The 12,009-nt window shown below is 53.6% G+C and overlaps 1 protein-coding gene across 8 annotated transcripts in view; it reads left to right on the forward strand.

The window, feature by feature from the left end:
- The window catches only part of ILF3 (interleukin enhancer binding factor 3), a 29,783-nt gene extending 18,190 nt beyond the window's left edge, over window positions 1-11,593 (forward strand). For 2 of the 8 annotated variants that reach the window (XM_042249946.2, XM_027969644.3), the window contains exons 10-20: window positions 229-340; window positions 444-554; window positions 1,115-1,314; window positions 1,660-1,827; window positions 2,222-2,359; window positions 2,465-2,641; window positions 2,748-2,901; window positions 3,031-3,084; window positions 6,396-6,761; window positions 7,362-7,487; window positions 8,074-11,593. In XM_042249946.2, coding sequence (XP_042105880.1) covers window positions 229-340; window positions 444-554; window positions 1,115-1,314; window positions 1,660-1,827; window positions 2,222-2,359; window positions 2,465-2,641; window positions 2,748-2,901; window positions 3,031-3,084; window positions 6,396-6,761; window positions 7,362-7,487; window positions 8,074-8,210 — 1,743 coding nt within the window. In that variant the 3' untranslated portion in view covers window positions 8,211-11,593. Of the gene's footprint in view, window positions 1-228; window positions 341-443; window positions 555-1,114; window positions 1,315-1,659; window positions 1,828-2,221; window positions 2,360-2,464; window positions 2,642-2,747; window positions 2,902-3,030; window positions 3,085-3,544; window positions 4,949-6,395; window positions 6,762-7,361; window positions 7,488-8,073 lie in introns of those variants that run through there. The other 6 variants (XM_060415469.1, XM_027969645.3, XM_060415470.1 and 3 more) reach the window with 3 other exon arrangements.
- Window positions 11,594-12,009: the final 416 nt, after the last annotated feature.

A 12,009-nucleotide genomic window follows, 5' to 3' on the forward strand; every position in this document is an offset into this window, starting at 1 on the left:
CTCCTGTATTCTTTTGAGGGGGGTGGTCACAGGCTGGCCTTCCCCCACAGCAAGGCTAGGCCCTGGCAATCAGGCCCTCTCCTGGCTGGCGGAGGACCCCTTGCTGTTATAGGGGAGACCGTTTAGCAACCCCCTCAGCCCCCACCCCTTCCAGGAGGCATTAGTGAGAGCACACATGAGGGCTGGGAGTGAAGGGCGGCTGAGTCAGATTCCTCTTCCCTTCTCCAGCACGCGCTGCGACTAGCTGCGTTTGGCCAGCTCCATAAAGTACTGGGTATGGACCCTCTGCCATCTAAGATGCCCAAGAAACCAAAGAATGAAAACCCAGTGGACTATACGGGTAAGGAGGCCGCAGGGCCTGGGCCCAGGCGGCGATGTCATCATGGACTCCTGGCAGAGGGCAGGCTAGAGTCTCAACTGCTGTCGTCCTCGTCTCGTTTCAGTTCAAATACCCCCCAGCACCACCTACGCTATTACACCCATGAAACGCCCGATGGAGGAAGATGGGGAGGAAAAGTCTCCTAGCAAAAAGAAGAAGAAGATTCAGAAGAAAGGTACAAGCATTCATGCATAGTCCTTGTTTTACCGGCTATCTGGCTTCATTGAAGATTTAGCCCAAAGTGGTGACATACCTGCTTTTGTTCTGTTTTTCTTGGATGTGATGTGGAAGTCCTTTTAAGAATGATTGGTTATGGGATTCTCACAGCAGAAATGCTGGAGTGGTTTGCCAGTCTCTCCTCCAGTGGACCACATTTTGACAGAACTCCACTATGACCCATCAATCTTGGGTGGCCCTGCATGGCATGGCTCATAGCTTCCTTGAGCTATGCAAGCCTCTTCGCCATGAGAAGGCTGTGATCCATAAAAGGGATTGATTAAACTTAGCATGGGCGTGGAACACAATTAAGATGGATACACCTCAGCTGGTGACCTCAGCTGGTGACCACAATCAGGGTATGTGTCTGGATAGCAGGGCAGGCAGCGCTTCAGCACATTTGGCCACCCGGTCTCCTGCCCAGTCCACCATGTGGTGTGTCGGGGGGCAGTCAGGAGAGGGTCCCTGTCAGGGTCAGAATTGACTGGCATTCTAGAGCGGCATTACTGTGTTCTCTAGAGGAGAAGGCAGAGCCTCCACAAGCGATGAACGCCCTGATGAGACTGAACCAGCTCAAACCAGGGCTGCAGTACAAACTGATCTCCCAGACTGGTCCAGTGCACGCCCCCATTTTCACCATGTCAGTCGAGGTGGACGGGAGCTCCTTCGAGGCCTCTGGGCCCTCCAAAAAGACAGCCAAGCTGCACGTGGCTGTGAAGGTGAGTGGCTGGCAGTGCGGTGGAACGGCGAAGTGCCTCCCTCAGCTTTGCGCCCATTGAGAGCCCCTGCCCCCTGTTGAAGCACGAGGCTGAGGGAGGGAATGGGACCACTGAAACAGAGGCCTGACCAGTGGCCAAGTCCCACACGGCTGGAGAGCCGTCACTGATGGGCGCAGGGCCCCCAAATGTGGGTGGGCATTTGGTGCTCTTGGGAGCTTCAGGAAAGTGCCTCCAGTTGGCTGGATGCCTCCCTAAGAACTGCTGATTCAGGACGCTGGCTGTGGGGGAGTTCCTGTCTGGGTGAGGCCTTCCTCACTGGGGACACGGGGTCTCCCCCTGCTGCAGGTGTTACAAGACATGGGCTTGCCCACGGGCGCTGAAGGCAGAGACTCCAGCAAGGGGGAGGACTCCGCTGAGGAGACAGAGGCGAAGCCCGCTGTGGTGGCCCCTCCACCCGTGGTGGAGGCCGTCTCGACCCCCAGTGCTGCCTTTCCCTCTGATCCCACCACCGAGGTGAGCACAGGGTGGGTGCTGTGAGGCCCCACAGGAGTGGCCCGGGGTCCCCTGAACAAGGACAGTCATTGGTCCTTGTTCTCTTCCTCCAGAAGCATAACAGCCTTCCAGTCCAGGGTGCTGGGGGTGGGGTTGCAGTGTGAGCTGTGGAGGCCTGTGCTGGCGTTGACCCAACATCGGGGGCTGTTTCCTCGAGAGAGAGAGAGAGAGAGAGAGAGAGAGACACGGTGTGGGTGGAGGTGGTCCCATTGCTGGCAAGCCCACGGATGGTTTCCAGAGGGGTGGGCAGCAGAGTGAGTGGAGCAGAGGGCCTCAGACCCTTAACACGGGGGGCTGCCACGTGTTGGAAAGACCTTAGCTGAGTTTGTTGGTGTTCTTTTCTGTTTTCCCTGAGAACGTAAAACAGCAGGGGCCGATCCTGACCAAGCATGGCAAGAACCCTGTTATGGAACTGAATGAGAAGAGGCGTGGCCTCAAGTACGAACTCATCTCAGAGACGGGGGGCAGCCACGACAAACGCTTCGTCATGGAGGTGAGTGGTCCCAGGGGTGGTTCCCATGGGGACCTGGGGTCTTTGGAGAGGTCCCTGCCCCAAGGGCGGTGTTGGGTCACCCCTGACACACACTGTTCTCCACAGGTCGAGGTGGATGGCCAGAAGTTTCAGGGTGCTGGCTCAAACAAAAAGGTGGCCAAAGCATATGCCGCCCTGGCTGCACTAGAAAAGCTGTTCCCTGACGCCCCTCTCTCCCTGGAGGCCAACAAGAAGAAGAGAGCCCCTGTGCCTGTGAGAGGCGGCCCCAAATTTGCTGCTAAGGTGGGTGTTCAGCCCTGAGCTCTCTGGGTGTGGTCTCCTTGGCGGGCGTTCTCTGGTTATTTGAGTGGGAGGTGAATGTAAGCTGTCTGTCTTCCCTCCCATCCAGCCACATAACCCTGGGTTCGGCATGGGGGGTCCCATGCACAATGAAGTGCCCCCACCCCCCAACCTCCGAGGACGGGGAAGAGGAGGGAACATCCGTGGTCGAGGGAGAGGGAGAGGATTCGGTGGTGCCAACCATGGAGGCTACATGAATGCTGGTGAGGACCCTGTCCTGCGCTGTCCCCAGGGGCCTGGCCTACTCCCTGCAGTGGGTGGGCCCCCCCGAACAAGGCAGGGGTGGGGCAGACCCATCTCCCACCCTGGTGACCCTGTCCATTCCCTTTCAGGCGCTGGGTATGGCAGCTACGGGTATGGAGGCAACTCAGCGACTGCCGGCTACAGTAAGTGTGTGTTTCTCTTTGTCTGAGCTTGGGAGGAAGCTGCAGTTTAGCTCCCATGGCCTGAGTTAGAGCAGGGTGGCCCAGCAGTATTAGCAGCAGCAGCCTCCCTGAGATTCCTGGGCGGCTGGCACCTGTGCTTGGTGTTAGAGCAAGTGGTCCTCCAGTGCCCCCATGCTGCAGAAGCGTAATTTACTAAGTGTTAAGGCTCACATTTGTATAACTAACTGGCAAATTCATTAAAAATCAAAATTTTAAATTTCTCTGCTTTAAGCCATGTGAAGCACCAAACCTGTGAATACGCTTTTCCTGACAGTGCACAGCTCTTGTCTTGAGAAGGAGCCTTCATTGGGGGGTTACAGGAGCAGAGAAATCTAAAACATGAATTTCAAATGTGGCGCTCTGTGCCCTTTTTCAAAAGAATTCTAATTTTTTTTCTCTGCTCTGTCTCCCCCTTTTGTAGGTGACTTTTTCACAGACTGCTACGGCTATCATGATTTTGGGTCTTCCTAGAGCATCTAAAAGTATTGCACACAAAATCAACTTTTTACTCCAATTTTCTCGAACTCCAAAACCCAAAGTGTCCGTGCTGTGCCCTGTGCTTCACTGGGTTTCTCAACCGTGGCTTGTCACCGCAGCTTGTCTGAAACTCTTAGCCTGCAGAATTTAAGACAATGGCAGTTTTTATCGTGATTTGCCTTTGAACTTGGTCCTATTGAAGTTCACAATAAGTGGAAAACAATTTTTCAGAGAATGCGTTTTTGTGCAGAACTGCACAGAATTCTAGAGCCAGCGTTGGTCAGCATCAAGGCAAAAGCCCACCTTTGCTTTTTATGGAAAGCATTACTTTATTTAAGAGACAGATAATAATGCATTTTAATCTACCTTTGTCTTAATTTACAGCAGGTTTTGTATGAATTTTTAACCTTTTAACAAATCCCCGAATCTCTTTGATGCCTTTGACAGTAACAGTTTCACCACATCTGAATCCAGAGCAATCTGCCTTTTTTTTCATAAGCATGTGAAACATTGGGAACGTTGGGGAGTTGTACATTGTGCTAAGTTAACCCCTTCCATCTTTTGTAACTGCTCTGGTGGGTTCTTGTTCCGGAGTGCGATATTCTGTGGCTGCTTTAGCTAGAGGTGAACTCTCAAAGGTATCAAACTGTGCTTCCACTCTTAGTGCAAGAAACAGACAGGCTTTAAGAAAATGAGAACGTAGAATTTTGCAAGTCCTAATCATCGCTGCAAATGCATGGGATTCTTAAGGATTTTTCTTTTTCTTTTTTTCTTTTAAATGGGGCTTTAAAAATATCCAAGTAGAAAGAGCCTAAATACATAGCGCCTAATTCTCCAGTGAGGAGCCAAGCCCCCCAGCAGGCCCTGTGCTGCCAGCCTGCTCCCATGACAGGTTCCAAAAGGCCTGGAAAGCGACTGCCCTCTCACCAGAAGTTGCAGGCTTGAGCTGGGGGCTTCTCCCTGCATGTAGAGGTGCACCGAGGCCTTCTGGCTCTTGAATGAGACCCTCGTTTCCTGGTGGGAGTCCTTCTTGGGAACGAGTGTAGTTTTGGCTCTGATCAACAGTTCTTGTTGCAGCAAAGCCTGCCTCCGCATTGACTTGCAAGATTTTGCGTTTATTCAGGAAAAAAACTGGTCAAAACGGTTACTCCATAGTTTGTTCCCAGGGGTTTGAAACATTCAGTGAAACTTTTGAAAACTTTGATTGCATGATGTATTTTTTTTTTAAGAACGTTATTGTTTGAGAATAATGTCTTTTTATACCAGGAAATAGTTATCCTGAAATGACGTTGAAAACTTTCCCTCCCCTTTATTATTTTTTTTTAATCAATACATGTTAAAGTAACAAGCCCTCAGTCCTTGGCGTCTTCATTCATCCCCACACTGGCGGAGGGGCAAGGAGGTGCTCAGTGCAGGCCGTGGGCAGCTGAGGTGGTGGGCTTCCGAGAGGAGAGGGGAGTCTCAAGGGGGTACCGCCCCTACTCCAGGAACCTTCGCATGTTTTCTCTCTCGCATTGGGTACACAGCCTTCTCCCTGGTGTTTCTGCCTTCAGGTGGGCTGAGTGGAGGGGTCTCAAGGAAATTAACTTATGTGGCAAATTAGCTCTATCCAAATTATTGTCCCAACCACTCAAGACACAGTGGTACGAGGCATATATTTGCAGTGGGTGGAAGGTCCTTGAGAACTCCAAGATTCACCTCATTCAAAAGACTGGAGACCATTGCTGCTAAATATGGGAAGGAAGGACTGGGTATATGGGAGCATTCTCTCCTCCTCCTCCCCCATCCCGGGCACACACAATGGCTGGCTGTGTCAGGAGGTGGTGTGCCCAGGTCTTCCTACCCCAGGGGCTCCACTACCCATGCGTGAATGTCAGGGATTGCCTGGCTGGGTCAGGGAGCCACCCACATGACCTGACCTCCGCCTTCCATCACCCTGCCTTATCAGGCCCATCCCCCGAGTCCCTCTGAGTGTTGGGGTCTGTTAACAAACCAAGGTCTATACCTAGTGACCAGCGTTGGGGAGGCGGGTATCTGTCGTGACATTCTCTGCTTCAGGGCCTGAGAATGTGGCGGCCTCGCTGCACTGTTAGTCCTGCCACTGGGTCCCGCCTGTGCCCGGCAGCTGTGCTGGGAATGAGGGGGGTGCCCTGTGGGAGGCCTCAACTGGGCGTTGGGAACCGAACTCTAGTGTTTGATTTCCCCACGAAGCTGTGTAAGTCACACCTGGGAGACATCCCGGGTCATTGGTCAGACCAGCTAGTCTTCCATGAATGGCTCTGGCTTTAGGGGCGTCATTACAGAATATCTCCTGAGGTCACAGGGCTTGGACTGCAGAGCCTCTTCCCAGCACAGCAGGGAGTTGGGGGGCGAGGGGAGGAGGACTAGGTGGGAGCTGGCTGCTTCTGTGGGGCTTTGCTTTTCCTGCCACTGTTGGGGACATCTGGGTAGCAGCAAGCTAGTCGTGAATGTCATCCCGCGCTTGGAGCCCATCTCACTATAATGTTGACATCTGCTGCAAAAGCTGCTGTCGGCCTGCTGTCGTGCCGCTGCTTGGCAGAGATCCATTGTTGTCGCCAGCTGATGGGTGAGTGGAGCTGAAGGCCGGGGCCAGCCCCAGCCAGGCTGCCTGATGGACCGGAGCCGCCACTCCTCGCTCTCCTGCCTCCGTCCCTCTGTCCCGGCCTGGGCCATGGGCTTGTGGGTCAGCCTTCAGGGCCCGCAGCTGCGACCGCCCCCCTCCTGCCCTTCCCCGTCTCTCCCTCCTTCGCCTGACCTGCTGCCTTCCTGTTTAGGTCAGTTCTACAGCAACGGAGGGCATTCGGGGAATGCTGGTGGTGGCGGCGGCGGGGGCGGTGGTGGCTCTTCTGGCTACGGTTCCTACTACCAAGGTGACAACTACAACTCCCCAGTGCCCCCAAAACACGCCGGGAAGAAGCAGCCGCACGGGGGCCAACAGAAGCCCTCATATGGCTCAGGCTACCAGCCCCACCAAGGCCAGCAGCAGTCCTACAGCCAGAGCCAGTATAGCAACTACGGACCCCCACAGGGCAAGCAGAAAGGCTACAATCATGGACAAGGCAACTACTCCTCGTACTCCAACTCTTACGGCTCCCCTGGAGGTGGAGGCGGATCCGACTACAGCTACGAGAGCAAATTCAGTGAGTTGGCTGGCAGAGGACATCCCCAGGCATGGTGGAGAGCCTAGCGACGCTGGCTACAGGGCAGCGTTAGGAAAACCCTGGCAACGAGTCTCCCAGTCCGAGTCTTTGCTGTGCGCTCCCTGTTGCGTTCTCCGTGGTTCCGGAGGCTGGGGCACCAGAATAGATAGAGCCTGTGAGGCCGGGCCAGCTGCTATGAGCTCATCTCCAGGGCTAGGCTCTGGAGACAGCCCCCAGCAGATGCTCAGTTACTGCCCCCTTCTTCCACCTCCTGTGGTGACAGCACGACAAGACTCGGCGCTTCCTTGGGCTGTCCTTAAGGAAGCTGTGCGGTCTGAGTGGGCCCGGCAGGGGTCGCTGGGTGCCAAGCGGGAGAAGGGAGGAGGCCTGCAGCAGGCAGGATGAAATTGGGCTTCAGAACGTGGTGACATTACAGGACTCCATTGACCCCTGGCACTTCATGGTTGGACTGGTTGCCGGGTTTAAACAGTTAAGACAGGGATTTCTGCGAAGGCCTATGGTCTCAGCCAAGGGTAAACCTAGCGTGCCCAGCCACGTCGTGGCCACAGCCCCTTAACCACACTGTCTTCTCTCGTCCAGACTACAGTGGTAGTGGAGGCCGAAGCGGCGGGAACAGCTACGGCTCAGGTGGATCGTCCTACAACCCAGGGTCGCACGGGGGCTATGGAGGTTCTGGGGGCGGCTCCTCATACCAAGGCAAACAAGGTGGGCCTGGGGGAGCAGGTGGCACAGTGGGGTGAGGGGAGGCTTAAACTCAGAGCCGACAGAGCCCACAGGGGTTCTTAAGACCCAGTTTTATTTTACTTCTTGAAACTTTCTGGCCACGTAGCATGTGGGATCTTAGCTCCCGTACCAGAGACCAAAGCTGAGCCCCCTGCCCCCTGCTAGGGAAGTCCAGAAATTGCCCTGCTTATAAATGTTGGCACCAGCAGGGGAAAATGCTGAGAACAGTGAGGGCCAAACAGCCTGCTCTGTGAACTCTGGTTGGGGGTGGTGAGTTCAGCCTTGCATTCAGGCAGTACCCGATTACAGCTCCCATGGCTGACGCGTCTGTGACTGGGCAGATCCCTACTTGTAAGCCCTGCTTGATGGCCCCACCTCTCAGGGCTCACGTGAGAACTAGACCCACTGACCCTGGAAAGGCACTTAACAGAGTGGCGCTTCCAGGGCTGCTCTGCTGCTCTGTCTCATGGACAGACACAGCTCTTGTCTAGTGTTGGCTGACACCCGAGCACTGACCACGGGGTGGGCCTTGTGTCCCTCACTTCTGACCCATTCCTCTCTCCATTAGGAGGCTACTCGTCACAGTCCAACTACAACTCTCCAGGGTCCGGCCAGAATTACAGCGGTCCTCCCAGCTCCTACCAGTCATCACAAGGGGGCTATGGCAGAAACGCAGACCACAGCATGAACTACCAATACAGATAAAGCCCCCAAGGGGGTGAAGATTTGTACCTTCTGCACTTACCCTCCCGTTGTAAGATTCAGTTTTATGCATCACAGTTAACATGTCAGCCGGCCTCTCCAGGCCCCTCCGCCCTCCCCTGTCCACGTTGCCGTGTCGTGAGGTGCAGCCGGTCACCCCCGTGACCCGTCCTGTGACCCATATTTAGCCGTGTTTGGGACTCCGTGTCTTCAATGGTTTGTTAGTTGCCATTACAACTTTGTCTGAGTAGAGTTTTTTGAGTTCTTGCAGTTAAGTATCCCTCTGTCTATTTACGATTGGTGTTAGTGTTAACTCAGTTTGTCTTTAAATAGTCACAGAAGGGATACGTTATCTGTTAATGCTTTTGTGAAGTGAGTTAAACGAGCTTTCTGTATTATAATGCTTTAGTGTTTCAGTTTTATAAGTGAAGATTTTATTTTAAAAACCAGTGGGAAAGAGTGGGGTTTCTTTTTTTTTTTTTTTTTTGGTATGTCTGCATCATTCAAGCAGTACATCTGAATTGAGCTGAATGTAGACAAATAAAGAAAAACAAAACTCTGCGCCCGTCGTAGCCCTGGGTGTCTGGCCCACCCACAGCAGGATAGGCAGGGTGCCTCCACCCTGTTACGAGTGCAGGAAGGCAGGGTGTGAGGGGCAGGGCAGCTCCTGGTCACCAGAGAAGTCCAGGGCCAGAAACCCAGCGTCCTGGGAGCTTGGAGACCCAGTGTTGCAGCGGCTCTGAAACCTCCATTCTCCTGATGGCCTGCAGGGCAGCTTCCAGAGGCCCACATTGCTGTTTGGGTTTTGCTCATACATAATTGGGCATGGTTTATTTTCTGCTCCGTGAATTCTAATAGAGTTCTTAAGTGCAATTTCAAATCACCGTGGAGTAAGGTGATCTTGTACTTTGGTACACGAGCTGACTTTGAAAAAGCCCAGCTGAATCTGGCTGAAGGTTCCCAAGGTCTGGGGAATGCAGCCCCAGAACCATCCCTGCAAGGAGGGCACTTCGTGTCTCCAGCAGCCCGCTCCTGGGGCCTGTTCCACTGAGTACACTTTTGGAATGCCTCTCCATCTTGGGCATTTGCAGTGTGGGGGACATTTGTCACCTAGGGGTTATCAGTGTGCAGGTGGAGGAGCGGTGGCCCCCTCCCCAAGCAGCCCTTCTCAACTCCGGCCCTGCCCCAGGGGGAGAGTGGTGTTACCTGCCTGTCTGGAAGGAGCCCCTCCGTGAGGCCTGGGACTGCCTCTCTGCAGAAATCCATCTAGTTTTGCCGCCTCTCCACTCTCAGACCATGTACTGTTCAAGTTGTGAGCTCCAGGTGGCACCTTGGCCTCCTGTGCTTGGTTAACCTTGGCCATTGGGAGAAGTGTGAACCATTCTTGATGCAGTCACTCGGCTGAGGCAGAAACCATCCATCATGCCTTCGGAGGACAAAGATTTGCCTCCTCGGGGAGGTGAAGGAAAGGTGATTGCACTAAATAGGAAAACATCATAAGAATTTTGTCAACTGCCAGAGCAGAGGAGGCCCTGGATATCAAATGGTCCAGCTTGGGGAATGGGGCCTGAAGTGCCCTGTATCCCTTCAGTATGTGTGCTAGTGGAGACCCACTCGAGATCCCTGGGATCCTGTGTTTGAGATGATAAAGGTGTGGGCAGAAGTCCATGGCGAGGAACACTCCTGCACCACCTGCCACATGACTTTAGCTCTGGACCTGCATTCTCCACACGTTTCACCGTGGGTTTCCCAACAGCATCTGCTGCCACCATTCACGTTTCTGGATGCTGACACCACAAGGGAAAGCATCTCAAGATCAAAGAAGGCAGCGGAGGAAGATGTCTCTGTGGTGACGCGTCCTCAGGGACTTGGGACTTGTTGCCATGGTCCTCTCTTGGGGGAAGGGCTGGGGCCTGGGTGGCTTATCTTTGATGGAAGCCTGACCGAGTCCCTCAGTCAGGACAAGTTAACTGGGAAGAAGCAGGATGGCCCTCTTGCCTCCTCCAGCTCCTGTGGCTCCAGGCATCCCTTGGCTTGTGACAGCATCATGCCAGTCTCCATCTGTTTTCACATGAACTTTTCCTGTGAGTCTGTGTAAGGACACCAGTCACTGGATTTTGGCGCACCCTGGTCTAGGATGCATTCTTCCCATGATCCTTTTTTAAAAACTAAAAAGATGTGTTTCCAGGTAAAGTTAGGTTCACAGGTATCGGTAGTTAGGAATTGGACAGTCTTTTTTGGGGGAACACTTTTTGACCCAGTAAAAGGCTGGGCAAAGGTTCTACCCTCCATTGCTGCTATCACTGCCCTGGAAGCTCGTCAACCACAATCAGGATTACTGTAGTCAGGTGTGGACAGCACAGAGCCAACAGCATCTTTTCAGCAAGGTGAGTCCCTGTCTGAGGAGCCCACTTGAAATTGCAGATCCCTCATCACCCTGACTCCACTCGAGGACCTTGGTGGCGGCAATGCAGCAGGCCATGGACGGTACCCCAGCCCTTGGGACCTGCCACCCCAGGAACCTGGATTCAGCAAGATGTGGCCATACCTCAGCATGGAGAAGGCCTTGCTCACACCTCATCTCTTCAGATGTGATCCAGGCTTTCCCAGGCCTATTGTCCTCTCAGCCTTGGAGGCCAGTGTGGAGGAGGTGGTCTCCAGCTCCTCCTCAGCTATGGCCATGGTAGGCAACAGCTGGCTTATGGAGAGACACGTTGGCCCATGTGTTGCTGGAGGATGGTGCCATGTGTCCTTGAGTCACCAGCAGACAACTCCAGGAGCCTCAGCACAAGGATCGATTGGTGGCCCACACCCTCAGCGAGGTGATCAGGACAGGGTACTTGATGGATAGGCCATGGGGGTCAATGACCTGGGACCAGACACCACCCTGAAGGGTGCTTTTGGAGGGAAGGTAGGAAGGGAGAAAGTATGACTTAACACCTCATGGTGGTAAGAGATGATGTCACAGGGCCTTGCCAGGAATTTGAACTGATCACAGGGTGTAAGTACTGGGGACTAGTGACCTCAGATGAAAGAGGGCCTTTAGTAGCAATGGTGGAGACAAAAATCGGAGACATACACCTCTAGATTTGCAGTCACCAGGGCTCTGGTTGTGTCTAGGTGCAGCCTGAGCTGCCCAACTACCCTCTACCTGACAGGGAAACATTCATTTGTTCTCTGACCATTAACCTGTTCTGGTGTAGTCAGCTGGGCTGTTGAGCCTCAGGATTCAGTGTCCAGGTGTGAGCCTCACGAGGCTCTTCTTTCCCTTCACAGGCCTATTCTAAAACTTCTGGACACAATTTTGGGCAGCAATGCAGCATGCATCTTTGGCTGAAATGCTCATTCTAACCCACTCTGGAATAAATGAAAACTTACTGTGCTCATTGGTTTCATTCACATAACATGTTTATTGGATATCGCTTATGTTTCAGCCATGTGCTGAGCGCTGGGACTATGGCAGTGAACCTGGGCCTAGCCCTCAAGGAGCTGCCAGGCACCAAGAGGGCCCTCCCCCAGCTCGGGTCAAGTGTTAGGGGAAGGCATTATGTGTCTCAAGTGAAACAATATGTTTGAGTGGGACCCAAAGGTGTGTTGAGGAGGATTAGCCAAGGGACTGGCATGCTCAGAAAATTATGGGAGGTGTCAATGGAATTCAAGGAGCTAATACTCAGGTGAGTGAGCATTGTGGTCATGAGAAGGGAAAAGTGTGGCTTGATGTAAGTCGGGAGCCATCCAGTGCAGAGGCTTGACTGGGAAGCAGAGGCGTCCTCAGCCTCATCCTGAGGACAACGGAGAACAG

This window comes from Ovis aries, chromosome 5 (genome assembly GCF_016772045.2).
Source record: "Ovis aries strain OAR_USU_Benz2616 breed Rambouillet chromosome 5, ARS-UI_Ramb_v3.0, whole genome shotgun sequence".
Taxonomy (NCBI): Eukaryota; Metazoa; Chordata; class Mammalia; order Artiodactyla; family Bovidae; genus Ovis; species Ovis aries.